This window comes from Leucopleurus acutus (assembly GCF_964270905.1).
Source record: "Leucopleurus acutus genome assembly, chromosome: 7".
Lineage (NCBI taxonomy): Eukaryota > Metazoa > Chordata > Mammalia > Artiodactyla > Delphinidae > Leucopleurus > Leucopleurus acutus.
The window spans coordinates 105,017,812-105,030,861 of record NC_139150.1 but is presented as its reverse complement, the minus strand read 5'-3'; the positions used below and the strand labels follow the sequence as shown (position 1 = coordinate 105,030,861).

The 13,050-nt window shown below is 41.9% G+C and overlaps 1 protein-coding gene across 1 annotated transcript in view; it reads left to right on the top strand.

Annotated features, from left to right (window-relative positions):
* The window catches only part of CCDC25 (coiled-coil domain containing 25), a 40,009-nt gene extending 27,811 nt beyond the window's left edge, over positions 1 to 12,198 (top strand). Inside the window, exons 8-9 of the mRNA XM_082842649.1 lie at positions 7,189 to 7,234; positions 11,047 to 12,198. Of these exons, the coding sequence (XP_082698775.1) occupies positions 7,189 to 7,234; positions 11,047 to 11,076 (76 nt within the window). The 3' untranslated portion in view covers positions 11,077 to 12,198. The remainder of the gene's footprint in view (positions 1 to 7,188; positions 7,235 to 11,046) is intronic.
* Positions 12,199 to 13,050: the final 852 nt, after the last annotated feature.

Here is a 13,050-nt window from a genome sequence, read left to right as displayed (position 1 = left end):
GTAGACATTTGAGTAAGATCATTATTCTGCCTACTATACTGACTCTCTATAGATGCATAGTACTATACCTGAAGGGGCCTCAGTTTTTCTTTGAGAAAGAAGGAAATTAATCCTGCCACTTCTAGTCACAGAATTCCTAGATTTTTTCCCATTATTTTCCATAGATTTCATTTGTGATAAGTATACCAAAAAAAAAAAGTTATTGATTCCTTTGGGAAGGGTATAGGATCAATATGAGCTGTCTTGCCCTGTCCTGACCTAGTTTCCTTGGAATACCCTGGATTATTAGAAAGATCATTGGGCCAGAGTGGAGGTTTTATGATCAAGCACTGGTATTTATTCGTTATCCATATGCACGCGTCCCTGTTGGGGGTTCTGCTAAAACAGGGTGAGTGACTGCATTTACAATACAATATTCAAATGGAGAACTCCGGAAGTGTTACCCCAAGTTATAAGCCGCCAGCATGAGACAGACTGATGCAGAGATTTAAACGTTCAATTTGACGTAGAATTGTGAGTCCATTTTGTGTTGTGAGTGAAAGACAAATTACCAATACCATTAGTTTTGAAAAATGTGTGGAATTTTGAGTGATACAGGATTTAGACTAGTTTATTCTTTTTGCTTTTAGTGCGGAGTGGAGAAAAAATTAAAATCATGCCTTTTTGTGCCTCTTAAAACTCTACCGTAATGTTGTTTAGAGACATAATATTATATGTTAGAAATGTAATGTCACTTAATTTATTTACAACATTTTTTTTTAGATTTGTAAGGTCTTTATATTTTTTTAATATTTATTTATTTGGCTGCGTCGGATCTTAGTTGTGGCCCTCGGGATCTTTGTTGCAGCGTGTGGGCTCTTAGCTGTGGCGTGCATGTGGGATCTAGTTCCCAGACCAGGGATCCAACCCAGGCCCCCTGCACTGGAAGTGCAGTGTCTTCCCCACTGGACCACCAGGGAAGTCCCTACTTATAACATTCAATAAGAAAGATTAGCTAACATTTTTGGACACTTGTCATCTGCCCAACACTGTATTGTGCTTTACTGCATTATCTCATTTAATCCTAACAGTAGCCATGTGAGGCAAATGTTTTGATCATCTGCATTTTGTAGAAGAGGAAACAGACTGAGGAGCAGTTAAGTAACTCGCTCAGAGGCACGTAGCTTGTCTCGGTCTGATTCTCAAGCTCACACACACTGTTACCACTCTCTTCTGCCCTCTGTTCAGTCCATTCCGCAGCTTCTGTGAAACTCCAGCAAAAAGCTCTAAGCTTCGGACTTGTTCTGTAACCTGTTTTTATACACTTGCAGTGCTAGCATCACTTTAATTTCTGTCTTTGACTCTTCCACACGAGAGATCAAAGGCTATGCCTACAAAATCTTCTCATTCTGAAGTCTTTCGCTTGCCTTTCTGACAAGGAAAATGCCATTAAATTTCACCAACAGTTGATTCTTTTGTTTGGACCATCTGGTAAGGAATGTCCAATTTAGTTGCTGTGATAGCTGAAGAAAATTGACTTTTGAGTCTTCAGGGGATTCTACAGACAAACTGAGAAGATAGTCTCATCCTGGACAGTATCCCCAGTGCTTCCAGATGATTTCAGGGAAGAAATCCTTAACAGCCTCACACCCAGAAGATATCCAACTTCTTTCCAATTCTAAAGCCATTATTTAGACTCTAGACTCCTTTTTTCAACTTTCTGAACAGGAATGGCAGTAAGCTTTTCATTTCTAATTTCTACCAGGAGGAAAAAAATGGATGGAATTGTCATTGTATAGTCCAGGTTCTCTGAACTCTAGTCAGGAGTATATCCATTAGCCTCGGGATCAGAACAGAACACACAACACAGAAGGCACCAACTTCCTTCTCAGATGAAAAGAGCAGCAGCCCCTGGAGACAGAACTCCATCTTGCTCTTGCAAATGAGTGCTTTACCCTTGTCCTCGGTGTGCAGAAATTCCAGTGATCTGATAATGTAGATAGGTCTACATAAAGATCATCCTTTTAGGTAGTTTTTTGAAGAAATATTTAGATTGTTTGGGAGGACGCCAAAGTGTGGGGGCTAAATGATAGCAGTATATTAACATCTTCTATTAACCATTTTATTCATTCACACAATAATGAAAAGTTCCCCTTATTTAGGCTTCACATATTAATTCTCACTTACCCATCTTGTTCGTTAGCTCTTTAGACAGCTTTTTAGCTCACACTTGCCCTGTCAGCCTAGTATCTCGTGGGATTTTAGTTTAGAGAATCTTTGTATAGGGTTAGGTGTAGGGAGGGAGCCTCACATGGCATGTTCTTTCCGTACCTGCTACACTGTAAGCCATACATAGAGTAAGAGGATGTAGCAAAAGAGAGTCTCCATAGGTTTTGAAAGTAGTCAGAGCCTTAGAAGTGACCTTGCCTGGAAAGTTAGAGAAGCAGAACAGCTTCTACTCAGTCTCCATGTAGTTTTTGGAGAGGTCCTTCAGGCAGGTACCTGTGAGTCTCCCAGGGGACACCACAGATTCTGTGGAAGAGTGTCCGTGGCTCCCTGCAATGTGTCGTAGTCAGTTTCATCTCAGTAGTTGGATTCATGGTTACAGACTGCTTACCTGCTGTGTTTATTTATTTTTTTTAATACATCTTTATTGGAGTAAAATTGCTTCACAATGCTGGGCTGGTTTCTGTTGTACAAGAAAGTGAGTCAGCTATATGTATACATCTATCCCCATATCCCCTCCCTCTTGCGCCTCCCTCCCACCCTCCCTATCCCACCCCTCTTAAGTCGTTGCAAAGCACCAAGCTGATCTCCCTGTGCTATGCATCTGCTTCCCACTAGCTATCTGTTTTACATTTGGTAGTGTATATATGTCCATGCCACTCTCTCACTTTGTCCCAGCTTCCCCTTCCCCCCTGCCCCCATATCCTCAAGTCCATTCTCTACGTCTGCATCTGTATTCCTGCCCTGCCACTAGGTTCATCAGTACCATTTTTTTTTAATATTCCATATATATGTGCTAGCATACGGTATTTGTTTTTCTTTTTCTGACTTAAGTCACTCTATATGACCGACTCTGGGCCTGTCCACCTCACTACAAATAACTCAGTTTCGTTTCTTTTTATGGCTGAGTAATATTCCATTGTATATATGTGCCACATCTTCTTTATCCATTCATCTGTTGATGGACACTTAGGTTGCTTCCATGTCCTGGCTATTGTAAATAGTGCTGCAGTGAACATTGTGGTACATGTCTCTTTTCAAATTATGCTTTTCTCAGGGTATGATCTTGTATTCACTTACTTGGCTTTTGTCATACTGTGACAAACATCTATTAACATCAAAATGAAGCTCACCATCTGAACATTGAAACCGGAAGAAACAAGCAAGTCAATAACAGATCAGAAAAGACCAAGGGTGGGGCCTGAGTTTACCTGAGATGGGGATATTTAAATTTGGGAGTCTCAGAGATCAGAATTGGAACCTGAGGTTCAGGTGATTGAAGTCAGGAAAGTACAAGACCCAGGTAAGATGGCAAGTCACAGGTAAGCGTGTCGTCAGTCTGAGAATTGGCATGAACTTGATTTGGGGGCAGAGATTACTTTAGCAAGGAGGTTAATGTGTGAAAAGTTATAGCTGATCAGTGGCAAAGCAGGAATTCAAACTCAAGTCTGTAATTCTGAAGTCCACACTTCTACTGTAGCTTGCTGCCTGTGAGGCAAAGAATGCCCAGGTTGGCAAGACCTGAGTCAAGGTGATTCAAAGGCAAATAAAAGAATGAGAAATTAGGTACATTGGAGAGTGACTTAAAAGGTTTTGTTTAGTCCAGAATTTCATGCTGTAAGTGCTAAGGAACGACTGTACGTTTCCTGGGATATTAGGAAGGAGAAAACTTGTCGGAAGGGTTTATTGGCGATGTGTCAAGGAGGTAATGGTGAGACCAGTGATTGAAAGGATGGTATGGTCAGGTGTAGAAGTGGCTGCTTTCGCTGTACCTCCTGTTGTTTCTCTCTCACACACTACTGCTGCTGCCTTCCATAAATAATGCTGTGTTGTGCCACAGGTCTTTGTTTTAATGATAAGCTCCCTCAAAGCAGCACTTCTGCATTCCTGTTTCTCCTTGAATGCGACCCTGTGCTTTGCACATGCAGTGAGTGACTTGTCAGTACATTACAGGTGAATGAGTAACTGAAATTAGCTTCCCTTGATACAGTGATGCTTGAGCTAAGATCCAAACTATTTTGCTAGTTAAAAGGGCAGGGGCAGTGGAAAGAGTACCGGAAGCAGAAGGAACCGTGTGTGCAAAGACCACATCACAGGACTAAAAGCCGACCCAAACGTCTGGAGCAGCAGGGGTGAGGGAGCCCAGGGATCAAGGGCTAGTCCAGCAGGGCCTTGTTGGTCATGTTTGTCTTCAGGCTGAGGGTTTTGTGAGGTCATTGGAGAGTGTTAAGTCAGGGGTAGTGTGATGAGGTTTGTGTTTTGGAAAGGTCATGTGACTGACCTGATTGGAAAGGGTGCCAGGTAGGGGTGTGGCTAGGCCAGTAGCTGTCCACATGACAGAGTTAGTCGCTTGGGCTGTGGTGGTGATGTGGAGGCGGAGAGAACTGGACCAATGAGAAATAGTTTTCAAAACTGGACGAGGATTTGAAAATAGATTGGATTCAGAGGAGGGGCAGGGAAAAGAATGACTGCGGGGATTCTGGCTTGTGAAATGGAATGGATAGTGGTGCTGTTCTTTGAGCTAGGAAATGCTGGAAAGGAACCAAACTGTTTTTGGTTGGAGGGAAGACCATGAGTTGGGTATGGACATAGGAATCTGAAAGTGTCTTTGAGGCATCCCCCGAAAAAGTCAGACAGGCAGTTGGATTAATGGGTTGGAGCGCAGAGGAGGTGTGTGGCCTAAAGAAGGGTAATTTGTGTGTTGCTTTCATATGACTGGGAATTCGGACCCTGTGGTTCCTGAACCTGGCTCGTAGATGCCCACAGCTGGGCGCTTGAAGATATTTTAATCTTCACAGGTGATTTTAAAATAAAGTTGGAAGTGAGGTTCTCTGCTCTTAACTACTTTTTTATCAACATGGCTTTCTCTTTCTGCTCATGCAACTTATTGATCTTATCTGTCCGTTTATATCTTATTGATACCACTGACTCTTACAAGCATCATTACTCTCTCTCTCTGGGTGTCTCCCAGCTCATTGTCTCTGTCCGTGACAAGTCTCCTTCCCTCTGGTCCTCAGTTTCCAGTTTCTACAGTTCATATTTACTTGGTTGTCCCACCATCACTTTGAGTGTGACATTGTCCTAAACCAAGTACATCTTCTTTGCAACATTTTCCCATTTCTCTCAGTTGTAACATTATTTCCTTCAGATCACTCATGCTAGAAACCTTGGTGTCATCTTTGATTCCTCTCAGATTTATCCCTTCTTACCGGCACAGCCGTTAACCCCTTGCGTTCATGCCCTCAAGGTGGGATATTGCGGTGGACTGGAGCACGATGGCCTGACTATAAGCTTGGGAGTCAGATCTGGGTTCAAAACCTCCCTCCCCACTTGTTCGCGGTGACACCTTGGACAGCTTCCGTAACTCCTGTGTGTACCGTGGGCCTGCTGCTATCCCTTGCCTTAGGAGGTGGTTGTGGGGATGAGCAGTAATTTATGAAGCACATAATACAGGTCCTAGCAAGTAAAGGGCCCTTGGTAAATGGTAAGTACCGTTGTCATTAACTGGTCTCCTTGCCTTAATTGCCCTTCTTCCTCTCTTGTCTCTGCTACAGATTATGTTTTTAAATTTATTTTTTAAAAATATATTTATTTGGTTGCACTGGGTCTTAGTTGTGGCAGGCAGACTACTTAGTTGTGGCAGGTGGGCTCCTTAGTTGTGGCACATGGGCTCCTTAGTTACGGCTCACAGGCTCCTTGGTTGTGGCTCTCTGGCTCCTTGGTTGTGGCTTGCAGGCTCCTCAGTGGTAGCTCGCCGGCTCCTTCGTTGTGGCATGCAAACTCTTAGCTGCGGCATGCATGTGGGATCTAGTTCCTTAACTAGGGGTCGAACCCAGGCCCCCTTCCTTGGGAGCACGGAGTCTTTTTTTTTTTTTCCCGGCACGCGGGCCTCTCACCGCTGTGGTCTCTCCCGTTGCGGAGCACAGGCTCAGCGGCCATGGCTTACGGGCCCAGCCGCTCCGCGGCATGCAGGATCCTCCCGGACCGGGGCACGAACCTGCGTCCCCCGCATCGCCAGGCAGACCCTCAACCGCTGCGCCACCAGGGAAGTCCCAAGGGAGCACGGAGTCTTAACCACTGCACCACCAGGGAAGTCCCCGGATTACACTTTTTAAAACACTGGTATTATGTGGTCTGACTTTCCTTTGTCTCTTTATGTATTTTTACTAGAACTTTTTATGTAGCCACTACTGAATAGGTCCTATTTCCTTTCCTGATAAGCTTTTTGGGGTTAGGCTTTGTCTTATTCATCATTTTCTCGTTTCTTCCCATTCCATTTTCTCCCCAGGCTTAGCGCAGGGTCTTATACATCATGGATATTTAATAAATACTTGTCGAATCTCATCTGTCTACTCAATCGTGTACTGTGGCTTCCTGCTGATCGCACTGCTTTGACTCACATAGTTAGGACAAGGTAATTTAGCCCCACACATCCGGCCTGATTTCCCGCTACTTGGCTTTCAGACTCCACCTGAGTTGGTTTGAAATGTCATTGTAAGTACCATCTCTTTGCCTTTGCTCATGCCGATCTCTGCATCTGCCCTCCTCAGTCATCCTCCCTACTTGTCAGGCTCAGTTTGGGTTACATGTCACCTGAGAAGAGTACCCCGACAGCCCTTTCCACACTAATGTGTTTCTTCTTTTGAATTCCTGTAGATCTATAGTCTGGACAGTGTACTTCAGGTCTGAATCATGTCTGCTCTTGGCTATAGATGAAGTTCCTCATCTGAATAATGCCACCACTTCACTGTTACTGTGGAAGTGACGTGATATGAGTGAGCAAGCGTGTTTGTAAACTATAAAGTGTAGTGCACATGTTATTTATTGTCATAGATATTTATCCTTTATATGTTGCAATCTCCTTGAGCTCAGCAGGGATTATATTTTCTTCGAAAGGCCCTCAGCATTGCTAGATACCTGGTAAAGGTTCATGAGATACTTGGCAGCCAAATAACCTTCCTTTAAATGTGTTTTTTCTTCTAGGAGCTATTCATCACTAATGAAAGTTGAGAATATGTCTTCAAATCAGGTATGTTCAAGTTCTTTGCTCTAATGTTGTGGCTTGAAATAATTCACTAAGTTTTTAATGACCGAGTTTCTGGCCAGTGTTGGTTCACATGTTGCAGATGGCTTGATGTGGTTTGGCAACAGTCATACACTCAGGTGGATTCTATTAGACATTGACCGCCCCCCACCCTTCCCTGTGGACTTTGCCTTGTGTTTGTTTTTAAGTAGGTCACCTCGTGGAAAGAGATTGTTACACCTTGTCTGTTGTGAAGTGCGGGTCTGTTAGTATTTATAGGACTTTCCCATTCCCCATTCCCCTCTTTTCTAGTTGCAGGCATGCAAAAGTGCCTTTATCTATTACCGTTCTATGTTAATGTGACCGTAGATTCTATATTGTAATTGAGCGAGGACAAAATTATCACCTTCAGTTAAATGAAACAAAAGATCTTATTTGTAGTCTAAACAGCAGTATTGGTTGTCTTCATGTTCCTCAGGACCTACGATAAAGGGAAATGGTGATCCACGTGTCTTTCCCAAAATTTATTTTGAAGTGTCTAGAGATAGTACAATTTAGCTATTATTAAACAGTCTTTGCGGAAAATTGAAATTAGGTGGATATATTTGCTATGTTGAATGTTTATAGTATAAGGTATGATGCTTTAGATCTGTGTTGTCCAGTGCACTGGGCACTCATTGCAAGTGGCTATTTAAATTACATTTAATTTGATTTAATTTAAAAATTCAGTTTCTCAGTCACACTAGCCATGTGTGGCTAGTGGCTATGATATTGGACAGTGTAGAAATAGAACATTTCCGTCACAGCAAAAAATACTGTTAAACAGAATTGCTCTAGATGCTTGGAAATAACAGAATTTAAGGTCCCTTAAGGGTTACCTAGCCAAACCCCATATTCAGTGCATGAATTATAATTGTTAATAGGATTTTACACCTTGTTCATAGCTATATATCCTTCTAAAAATGGATAAGAACAATATTTTTATTCCTGTCTCTTTGAAAAACTAAATTTATGAGTCTCCTTTATGAGTCAGAGATGTATCTTCATAATTTATTCCTGAAAAATTCCAGAGTAGCATTATGTAATTAAATAGAACCTTGAATTTGAAGTTTAGACACTTAAACTGTCATTTACTAATTGGATAAGACTAATAAAGTTATTTAACCTCTCAGAAGGAGTATTCATCAGCAATAAAAGGAGACATATTACTTCCTGAGGCTGTTCTGAAATTTAAACAAGGTCATGTGTGTGAAAGTTCTTCTTTGACTTAGACAATATAAACGGTCATTACTATTTCTTATCCTTGTAGTCCTTAGTTGTTATTTACACACACAGTATCAGTATCAGAAGATGAGACGTATTTAATCCCTTCTGGAAACTATTCTTAGAAAACAGTTTAACAGTTGAGCAGAAGTCTTTAACATAACCCAAATCTAATGTCTTTGTTGTGATTGTTGTTGCTATTGAAGTTTCCTGTTATTTAGAGACAACTTTTCAGCAGAAATCTGGCACGTATATTATGTTATGACCTCAGGCATTTTCATCATGGATTTTCAAAGTTTGAATATTGTTTTGGAATTAAGAAATAAACACACACACACATGCGCGCATGCGCGCGCAAATATACATATGTATACAAACAGCACCATAATATAGCTACGGATGTTAAAAGTTCCAGAATTAGGAAGTCAGATTTGTAGACCAAAGGATTATTAACCCTTCTGCCTTTCCTCTCTCCCCCGTTGCTGCTACCTCTGTTCCTGAGGCCCAGGTTGGAATCGGGTTCAAATTTCTGAGAAGTTTTGCATTGGGTGTTTCCATTCTCTCTCTCTCTCTCACAGTGGTAGGACTCACACAGCTTTTCCCCATACTTCAAAAGGATGGGCTTTCATTCTCTTTGTAACTGTCTTCTGTTAAGGGGACGCAGACCTTTTTTTGATCCACTTTGGCAGCATGATCAGTTGATTTTCAGTCAAAGGCTGGTGTTTACATAAGATATGACTTAATTTTTAATTTAGCTTATATAAGTTCATCAGGAAAAATATTAGTCTTCCACTCTGAGGTTGGTTTTAATTTTGAGTTTTTGCTCTCCTATGTAGAATAATTCTCTTCAATCTATAATTTCTTTCTAATCTTTCTAAATTAGGCCTCAGGAACCATCAGCAGTTACTTTTGACATTTTATTTGCATATCACTTTTTAAGTGGACGACAAGAAACCTATTTTGCTACGCTGAAAAACATATTGACTCTTAAAGGGAATCTAAAATACAAAAATTGTCCAAATCAAGTCTTGGATCGCAGCTATATATTTAAACGTTACTTTAATCCCAAACACAGATCCCCAGACACATGGCAACTCTGCAGATCTAACCCACAGCCTTTATAGGGAGTAATTTACTTGGATTGGCCCCAAGCCACATTATCTTAGTGAGTTTTGGGGACACAAACATCCTCAGTGTTTGGCATCTAAAGCTGACCTTCAAAGTTGCAGGCTGACTCTTTCAACATCCCTAATGCTGTTATTTCAGTTTAGAACTTTCAGGCAGTCAGAGTTCTGGTGCGTGGATAGACTACAAACATTAGTTTTCTTTTTGTACAATTATCCAAGGCATTTTTACTGTGGCCTCGGTTCGTTGTGCTAATTGAAGAGAAGCACAGAGAAGCCTGCTGAATGAAACTAGAGATCAAACCAGACTTCACAGAAATCACTGTTTTCCACCTGTTCCTCCTATTTCCCTGCCCATCTTTAATAGGAGTTATTAAGGAGAAAAGCATATAGCATACCTATAAGCGTAAGTCCTCTCCCTCTCTAACAAGTCAGGTATAAAGCAGCGGGAAAGAGAGAGAAGTCAAAACAGTGTTGTGTTCAAGTTATGACATTTTCAAGCAAATGTCCCGGAAGTCACATAATTAGTGAATGTTGGCATCCAGAGCAGTTTTCTTAGCGTGTGTAGTAGCCCAGAAGGGAGTTTGGGGCTCTACTTTTGTACTTGATCTTCAGGACTTGTTTACACTATATACCACCATCATGTAAGATGTTTTTCATCAAAAGCTTGGCAAGCCAGCTAACTTGATACCTAGCCTGTAGTTTCCTGCTGACTTTTTCAGTTAAAAGAAAAAAAAAAGGGCTTCCCTGGTAGCGCAGTGGTTGAGAGTCCGCCTGTCGATGCAGGGGACACGGGCTCGTGCCCCGGTCCGGGAAGATCCCACGTGCCGCGGAGCAGCTGGGCCCGTGAGCCATGGCCGCTGAGCCTGCGCGTCCGGAGCCTGTGCTCCACAACGGAAGAGGCCACAACAGTGAGAGGCCTGCGTACCGCAAAAAAAAAGAAAAGAAGTCATCTTGTGAAATAACAGATACGTGATAACCCTGAGTCTCAAAGTAATGGAATTTAGGTCAAAAATATTTTTGCATATTTGCAACTTTGTTGGCATTAAAACATTGAGGCAGTATTTGTTTGGTTTCATTTTATGGTATATTTGTTGAAGGAAGAGTTACGTTTCCTTTTGGTCACTCTTGTTACATCTTATACTAAGTCATTGGGCCTTACTTCTTAATTTGGGAATCATTGGTCTCTTATTGCTGGGCAATCCAGGCCATGTAATGACACCTTAGAGAATATAGCTGCTAATGTAGCTATTCTAAACAACTAGCAGTTAAAGATAGAGAAGAAATGAGTGAATATAATTATTTTACTTTTTACTCTGAATTCTGCAGTTCGGCATAAGGAGGCTTGTTACCTAATACTAATTGTAAATTTTTTTAATCAAGTTATTTATTTCGAAGGCTTTTATGGTTTCACTGTTTTGTTTCCTACAGGACGGCAATGATTCAGATGAATTCATGTGAATGGAGAAAAGGACCTTTTAAAGATGTGAATTTAGGGACAGTTGCAGAAGTTTTGATTTCATCTGTGTTCTGAGTCATAAACAACAACCAACCAAAATAATATTCTACAAATATTACCAACTTCGGAGTTAAAAAAAATTGTTCCCTTTTCTGCTTTCAGAAAAGGAGCAAATACACACACACACACGTATACAATATAGTTGGACTTGAAGACAGCATATAACTTTAGGAAGGTGAAAATATTTTTGCCAGAGCATGTCCTGGTACCTCATGAAGGTTGGCTGCCCTTGTTCTTGGAATGTTCCCCTCACCCCCGATTTCCTGATTAGAAAAAAAAAAAGCATGGGTTTTGAAGGTGATAGTGATGTTTTCAGAAGGTTGCTGGCTTCAATGGTCATGTCCCATTGTGCCAGCTGAGTCTGTTAGCAGAGCTGCCCTCAGCTCGTCCAAGCTTCCACGTGCTACATCCTTCTTTTCCCATTGAGAGCCTCCATCCAGGTACCATCAGGCTTAAATAAATAGTTGGTGTTAATCAAGGTTGGGCCTTTTGGCGATTTTTACCTGAGCACCAAGTAACCCCAGCTGCGTATATTAAACTTCAGGCTCCAGAGGCATTTCTCAGCAGTGAGGGGAGAAATAGGAAGGGATGCTCTGTGGATCATTCTGAAGATGTAGGTTACCTGATTTTTGTCTTGGGATGTAGCATAAAGCACAAGTCTACTTGGCATTTATGGTTTTAGAAAGAATTAAGCATTTCACTAGCCAGCCAAGTAGTTTATTTACCTTGAAATAATATTTATTTTGAGTTAGAACCCCAGAGTGCAGATTTCTCAATTGTAGACTCAGTAACTTAATATGTAGCCGTCCTACCCATCTGCACCACCTGCCGTCCAGGATGATTCTGAATAGAAGATATATTTTTATTACAGCCTGCAAGGCAACCCGTGTGGCAAGAGATAGGACAAGACAATGAAAGGGGAAGGCACAAAGCCTGCAGGTCAGAAGGCATGCAGATGCACATTTTAACCACACGCAGAGTCTGCAGCTGTATTCTAACCCAGCAGAAATACCTCCTCCAACAGATATTCCACCTGTAACAGCACTTTGGAGTGGCGGGTAAAACCACAAGACTTCAGGGTTTCTGTTTATCCCAAGTTGGTGTATGGGGTTGAACTGGAAGATTTCCTGAGACATAACTCGGCCAAATTGTGAGAAGGGGTGTGGGAGATGACTCCAGAAATTTGTGATTGTGTGTGTATATATGTCCAGTCATATTCAGCCTGGAGTTCTATGAGTTGGAAATGTAATAATAAAGACTTGTTTTTTTATTTGGGAGGATACTGATATATAAATTCTTAGCTTGTTATTTCCTTCCCCAAACTAGTTTTGAGGGTGATCGGGCTGTGAAAACCTCATCTATTATATAGGCTTAAACTGGTAGGTTCTACGGGGTAATCTTCCTGCCTCACTGATAAATGTGTCTCTCCCCCAGATGCCCACTGGGTCAGAGTGGATGACCTTTCTCAGACACACTCTGGATTGAGTGTAAATTAGTAACTGTGCTTCTTCAATTAGGTGGCCCTCCTGCCTGGTTACTGTAGGCAAACTGCTGCAAATGTCTAGAATGGGGAGACTTTGCTTCTGACATCGCCGTTGTCACCTCAGCTCTCTCTGCTGCTTAAGAAGGACTCCTCTCTACCGCACATTATAACATATACAGGGAGAGCTTTTGAAGAATACATCTGTTTTTACTCTAGTGTGAGAGATCCTGGGGTCCACGTCGTACACATGTCCTAACTCTCAGCTGACACTGGTTTCAAATGTCAAGGTCTCTCTTCTGAATCCCTGGCGCTCAAACCTTTCTAGCTGCTCTGTGGTGGTCTCCTCCCACCTCTGTGCGGTGGGTAGCTTTCTTTCCCCAGCTCCCGTGGTCCCAGAGGAAGCTTCGTCCTTTTCTTTTGAGGACATTGGTTC